Raw genomic sequence first — 6,753 nt, forward strand, 5'->3', positions numbered from 1 at the left:
GATGCAATTTTTATTAATTTTTAAAAATCGTTTAACTCTAGTAATTTTTATTAATTTTTAAAGTAGTTTTTCTATACGTGTTTTGCGATCAAAATTCAATTTTACTGTGTCTTGCTATCTAAAATAAATTTTACTGTGATTGCGATTAAAAATAAATTTTATCATTCTTATGTCAACTTTGTAATTCTTGACTTGGAAGAAAGTAGCAGAAAATGAATTTAGACAGAACATGAAAAAAAATGTAGAAATAATTCAAAAAATTTTGGCCAGAGATATATATTATGCGTTAGGGTACAACTTTTTTAAAAATCTGATTTTTTTAATTTTTTGTACAAACACATTACACATGATACCAGTATCATGCGTTGGCGTAGAATATCACATTTTTAAAAAGTCAGATTTTTTCGAGTTTCGGTACAAACACATGATACCGTTATCATGCGTTAGGGTAGAATCTCACATTTTCGACTTTTTTAAATAATCGGATTTTTTCGAGTTTTGGTACAAACACATGATACCCCGGTATCATGCGTTGGGGTAGAATCTCACATTTTCAACTTTTTTAAAAAATTGGATTTTTTCGAGTTTTGGTACAAACACATGATACCCGGTATCATGCGTTGGGGTAGAATCTCACATTTTCGACTTTTTTAAAAAATTGGATTTTTTCGAGTTTTGGTACAAACACATGATACCCCGGTATCATGCGTTGGGGTAGAATCTCACATTTTCAACTTTTTTAAAAAATTGGATTTTTTCGAGTTTTGGTACAAACACATGATACCGGTATCATGCGTTGGGGTAGAATCTCACATTTTCGACTTTTTTAAAAAATTGGATTTTTTTGAGTTTTGGTACAAACACATGATACCGGTATCATGCGTTGGGGTAGAATCTCACATTTTCGACTTTTTTAAAAAATCGGATTTTTTTGAGTTTTGGTACAAACACATGATACCGGTATCATGCGTTGGGGTAGAATCTCACATTTTCGACTTTTTTGAAAAATCGGATTTTTTCGAGTTTTGGTACAAACACATGATACCGGTATCATGCGTTGGGGTAGAATCTCACATTTTCGACTTTGACAAAAAACTTTTTTTTTTAGTTTTGGTACAAACACATGATACCGGTATCATGCGTTGGGGTAGAATCTCACATTTTCGACTTTTTTGAAAAATCGGATTTTTTCGAGTTTTGGTACAAACACATGATACCGGTATCATGCGTTGGGGTAGAATTTCACATTTTCGACTTTGACAAAAAACTTTTTTTTTTAGTTTTGGTACAAACACATGATACCGGTATCATGCGTTGGGGTAGAATCTCACATTTTCGACTTTTTTGAAAAATCGGATTTTTTCGAGTTTTGGTACAAACACATGATACCGGTATCATGCGTTGGGGTAGAATCTTACATTTTAGACTTTGACAAAGAATTTTGTTGTTGTTTTGGTACAAAAAATATCCTTAATATTCAACTAAATACAACTGTCTATAATTAACAAAATCAAGCGATAAGAAAACCAGTTTGAATAATTTATTGCAGCAAACAATTGAACCTGCAACAACATTATTTAACGGACAACCGAACATCACTCACATAAGTGTGGTAACACCTAACATGTTAGCAGACACAGTAGCTAAGTATTAGCTTAATACAATTCAACAATTTGAAAATTCGAACGGGAAAAACTTGTTTTATTTTAGTTTTTGTACGACTTGTGAGTTGAGAAGTTGGGCGCCAGCAATCGTCTCGTTTTCGTTGGTCAACTCCTTATTAGGAAATGTTGTCATTAGTACGAAAGGTCGTGACCCCATGTTGGGTTGAGAGTTCAAAATAAAAGATCGAATATCGGAGACTCTGAAAATAAATAAGAAAAAGTAAAAATAAGGTCAATAAGGACACATATACAGGGTAACTTGTATCAACAGCAAAACGACAAGCGTTAAAACAGACTATGAATAAAATGTGTGGGAAAGAGCACCAGTTAAAAGCGAGGCTGTTGAACTTAAAAGACATGTTTAGTCCTGATAATAATTCTTATATTTCATACGTATTTTATTCTTGTTTGTTACTTATGCCCCAACATTAGAGGATAAATAAGTTAAATACTTGGTAACTTGTAGCACGAGGTGTATGAAATATAACACCTGTGTTATAGAGATTGTTGTTGCACCGCCATGTGAGGATAAATAAGTTACATACGGGGAACTCGTAAGCGGACACGGGGTGTATAAAACAGAACACCTGTGTTATAGAGATTGTTGTTGCACCGCCATGTGAGGATAAATAAGTTACATACGGGGAACTCGTAAGCGGACACGGGGTGTATAAAACAGAACACGTGTGTTGTTACTGATTGGTTCACACCGGTTTGATTTAAAAAAAAATAAAATTAATGTTCATGCATAGTTTGCTCATAATAGTGATGGTGATTTTAATTGTAGTAGGGTGGGAAAGGATAGAACACCTTTAGCACAAAATATCCAAACATCCTGATCATGTTTTAAACAATTAACAACGGTCTATGGGAGTCGTGAGGATACGGTTTTATAATTCTTTGAATGTTCTTTGTTTACAACCAAATGGGACGAGAAAATGGAATAAAAAGGTGTCCCATCTTCCACCACCCAACTTTATTATGACATCACAATCACCTGTGGTCGTGGTTGAATTGTTGTCGTATCCTCGTCCCGTCCAATAATCTGATTTGAATATTAGTTGAAGGTTTTGATTGGTCAATAGAAATGGGCGGGTCCACTGACGATGAGATGGAGGGGGCAGGGCTCGTCTCTACTTGGGGGGTGGGGCTAAAATATCAAGGGGGTATACTTGGGTTAATGTAAATATAGGGGGTTCTAATGGGGCTGGTATCTACTTGGGGGTGAAATATATAGGGGTTATAATGGAGCTGAATCTATATAGGGGTGATCTTCCAAAAAAAGGAAGTGATTTTCAAAAAAAAACATGGGGGTTATAATGGGGCTGAAATTATATAGGGGGGGGGGGGGATTTTTCTCCCACTACAGAAATGTTTTTATTATTATTTTTGCGTTGCTGTTGGGGCAATTGCTATTCTGGCAAAAAAATGATTAACGAGTAGGGTAAGTGTAGTTGTAGTATATGAGCGAGAGGGTTGAACCAACTCTGGCCTTCACCCCTTATAGAACACCGCCTCAGTGGGGTCTAGATGGTAGCACCCTGGGTGTTGGGGTAATAGACCTACATCCCAGGTCTCAGGTGTGCCTCACTGAAGACCTCACCTTTATAGAATATAATGTCTATTATTGGGTGTCCATAAACTGCCTCAGTGGGGTCTAGATGGTAGCACCCTGGGTGTTGGGGTAATAGACCTACATCCCAGGTCTCAGGTGTGCCTCACTGAAGACCTCACCCTTGTAGAATAGAATCTCTATTATTAAGTGTCTATAAACCCCCACCTCCCAAGCATCTGTCCTTGCCCAGAGAAAGGTTTAAGTTTCTTCTTCTGTGGTTTGTAATCCTCTTCCCTGTGATCTTCCATATCGACATGGACCTCTCCACCTTTTGCATTGCGTATTAATTCCTGTGGTATTTGGCTGTGTGGGTAAAAGTATGGTTGGTGAAAATATTGGAAAAACCATAAAAAATAGGACAAAACATAAAAAAAAACTGAAAAAAACATTAAAAAAAGGCTTTTCTCGCCGGTACACAAGATTTTCTGTTTTTTCTGATGTATTCCGGAACATAAAATTTTTCATATTGTTTTAAATGTATACGGGTGTATATAATATGTCTTCTATGATTTTCTACATTTTTACTGTTTAGTTATATTACACGAGGTATTTATTTTTTTGATATGTATGCAGATAGTATTAAATACATAAGAATTTTTAGTTTTCTCAAGTACACACAAGATTTTTCTTTAGAAAACGGGTACTCGAGAATTTAATTTTTTTATAAAACATATACATTTGACATACTAAATAAACTGTTTCAATTATTATTTTATTAAAATACTCACCCCTTTTTAACACTTTGAAGAAATTCTTGGTTCTGCGGGTCGTTAAAATCCCTTAATGGTCCGTCATCGACAGTGAAACCATTGGACCATAACTTTAACACGACGTTTACCTTAGAATTTATAACAGTGTTAGATTCTGTATGAGTTTGGACCTGGAATTTGGGCCACAGTTGGTTCATTGCCCCAACATTGTATATGCACATTCTATTCTATATGGGTGAGGTCCTACAGTGTGGCATACCATGGGACTTGAGATTTAAGCCAGAGTTGCCCATACCCCAACATGCAGACTGCTCTTATACTAAATAATAAGTTGCATGTGAAGATGGATGCACTCATTCCATAGCTCAATGTTGTGCTAAAATGTGGACTACTTTTAAAAGTAAAGTAAACATAGTGTACAGTTCTAATCTATATGGGTGTACAAAGTTAGTCGACATTTGGGACCATTACTTACGGGACCAGGTCTTTGTTGCTCTACTTCTCCAGGAACAAACACTGATGGAGAATCTTCCCCCCCATCACCAAGTTTGTAACCCGCACCGGTGAAATATTTCTTCTTCTCTTTTTCCTTCCCATGTTTCCTTGGTTCGTCGACCACCTCAGCCCCATGTTCCTTCGCCTGGGTGGAAAGTAGTTTGTTAACTGAGAGTATTATATGTATATGAAGGAATTAATGTAACTTTTATCAACAAATGCAACCATTTTTATTTACCCTTGCTTCGTGGGCAACAGTCGTTATAACACGGGTGTTCTGTTTCATACACCTCGTGCCCGCTTACAAGTTACCAAGTGAATGTAACTTACTTTATATTCGCGTGGCCAGAAAAACCAGTCGTTATAACACGGGTGTTCTGTTTCATACACCTCGTGCTCACTTACAAGTTACCACGTATGTAACTTGTTTATCCTCGCATGGCAGGAAAACGACAGTCGTTATAACACGGGTGTTCTGTTTCATACACCTCGTGCCAGCCTACAAGTTACCATGCATGTAACTTATTTATCCTCGCATGGTGGGCAACGACAGTCGTTATAACACAGGTGTTCTGTTTACTTTTATACACCTCATGCTCACTTACGAGTTACCATGTGAATGTAACTTACTTTATACTCGCGTGGCGGGGCAACGACAGTCGTTATAACACAGGTGTTCTGTTTACTTTCATACACCTCATGCTCACTTACGAGTTACCATGTATGTAAATGTAACTTACTTTATCCTTGCGTGGCCGGAAAAACGACAGTCATTATAACACAGGTGTTCATACACCTTGAGCCACAATGAGGTCATACACAATACTGAGCATCATTACATTAATAATAATTAACCTAATCAAACATTTACCTCTTTAAATAAATCTTTTATTTGTTGATTTGTGTTTTTCTTTCTAGGTGGTCCAACTATAAGTTCACCGCTGTGTTCTGAACCTCCAGCGTAATATCTGGAACAGGAATAAGGTGAAAAAACATGGGCAAAATCTGAACAAAACATGTAAAACAAAAAAAACATAAAACATTGGAAAAAAATGGGCAAATCATAGACAAAACATGGACAAAACATGAACAAAACATGTGCGATGTATGGACAAAAATGGGCAAAACTTGGATAAAATACAAGTTACAAACCATAGTTTAAACAAACAACCAACCTCTGGCCTTCTTCTTCGCTGCTATCATCGTTCTTGTTATTTTTATAATCGTGCACGGACGCAAACTTGGATGATCGGGTTGTGCGTTTCGGTTCAACTTTTGACGACCTCGTGCTCACTCCTGGTTTGTTCTTTGGAGGTTCAGGGTCTTCTTCTGGAACGTACTCCTCATCGACCTCGTCTGGGTGATGGGTGGGTGAATAAGAAGATACTCAATATAGCATATATGCTAGGTGTTATGTTTGGTTGAATAGGAAAAATCAAGCCAAAATCCATGGGTGTTGGGGTAATGGGTCAACCGTGACCTAACTAAAACACAAGATCTTGGCAAGGACCTAATCCTTAAGGCATAGAAATAGGGACCATTACAAAAGTACAACAGTAGCCCACCATGGATTTTCTGCAATTCAGACAGTTAAATATTAAACATCTATGAGAATTACTAATAGCCATAATTGTGAAGAGTCAACTTGCACAGTGCTGCGATCTGTTGCCAGGTGTCGCCAAGCGCAAAAACGGCTCAAACTTGCCACTTGAAAATTTAAACAATAGCTAGAGAAATTGCAAAGGCTAAAGTAAAGCAATAACTAGTGAGAAAATGTATTATTAACAAGAATCAGGAGTTCTAATACAGAATAAACAAGTTGTCATACATTTAAAGAGGTCACAGACAAAAAGTTGGAATCCCTGGTCAAGACTCCACCAAAATTTAAATATTTGCAACTATAACCTCTATTCTATAGAAAAAACTATAACCTCACCTTCACTATAGAAAAAACTATAACCTCACCTTCACTATAGAAAAAACTATAACCTCACCTTCACTCATTGCTGTCGGGTTCTCCGCGATTCCGGAATCAAAGAAACTGCTCAAAGCAACCTGGGGGAAAATGCATGGTAATATGACATAGTGTATACATGTGAGAACACCGGTTGGATTATAATACACTTCCTAACTTAACAGTAAGCATTGGGCTGTATGAATACACCATGTGTGTCTGGTGTATAAGAAGACACCCATGTTATAACTCAACAGTGAACATGAGGTGTATGAATACACCATGTGTGTCTGGTGTATAAGAGACACCCATGTT

General features: G+C 36.9%; 1 protein-coding gene across 2 annotated transcripts in view; it reads right to left on the reverse strand.

Annotated features, from left to right (window-relative positions):
* Positions 1 to 1,522: 1,522 nt before the first annotated feature.
* The window catches only part of LOC100180229 (NSFL1 cofactor p47-like), a 7,392-nt gene continuing 2,161 nt past the window's right edge, over positions 1,523 to 6,753 (reverse strand). Inside the window, exons 1-8 of one of the 2 annotated variants that reach the window (XM_018812656.2) lie at positions 6,479 to 6,571; positions 5,660 to 5,840; positions 5,356 to 5,452; positions 4,465 to 4,629; positions 4,008 to 4,117; positions 3,445 to 3,582; positions 2,662 to 2,814; positions 1,523 to 1,864 (exon numbers count right to left, since the gene is read on the reverse strand). In XM_018812656.2, the coding sequence (XP_018668201.1) occupies positions 1,702 to 1,864; positions 2,662 to 2,814; positions 3,445 to 3,582; positions 4,008 to 4,117; positions 4,465 to 4,629; positions 5,356 to 5,452; positions 5,660 to 5,840; positions 6,479 to 6,488 (1,017 nt within the window). In that variant the 5' untranslated portion in view covers positions 6,489 to 6,571 and the 3' untranslated portion in view covers positions 1,523 to 1,701. Of the gene's footprint in view, positions 1,865 to 2,661; positions 2,815 to 3,444; positions 3,583 to 4,007; positions 4,118 to 4,464; positions 4,630 to 5,355; positions 5,453 to 5,659; positions 5,841 to 6,478; positions 6,572 to 6,753 lie in introns of those variants that run through there. The other variant, XM_002121846.4, reaches the window with a different exon arrangement.

This window comes from Ciona intestinalis, chromosome 7 (genome assembly GCF_000224145.3).
Source record: "Ciona intestinalis chromosome 7, KH, whole genome shotgun sequence".
In the NCBI taxonomy this organism is placed as follows: Eukaryota; Metazoa; Chordata; class Ascidiacea; order Phlebobranchia; family Cionidae; genus Ciona; species Ciona intestinalis.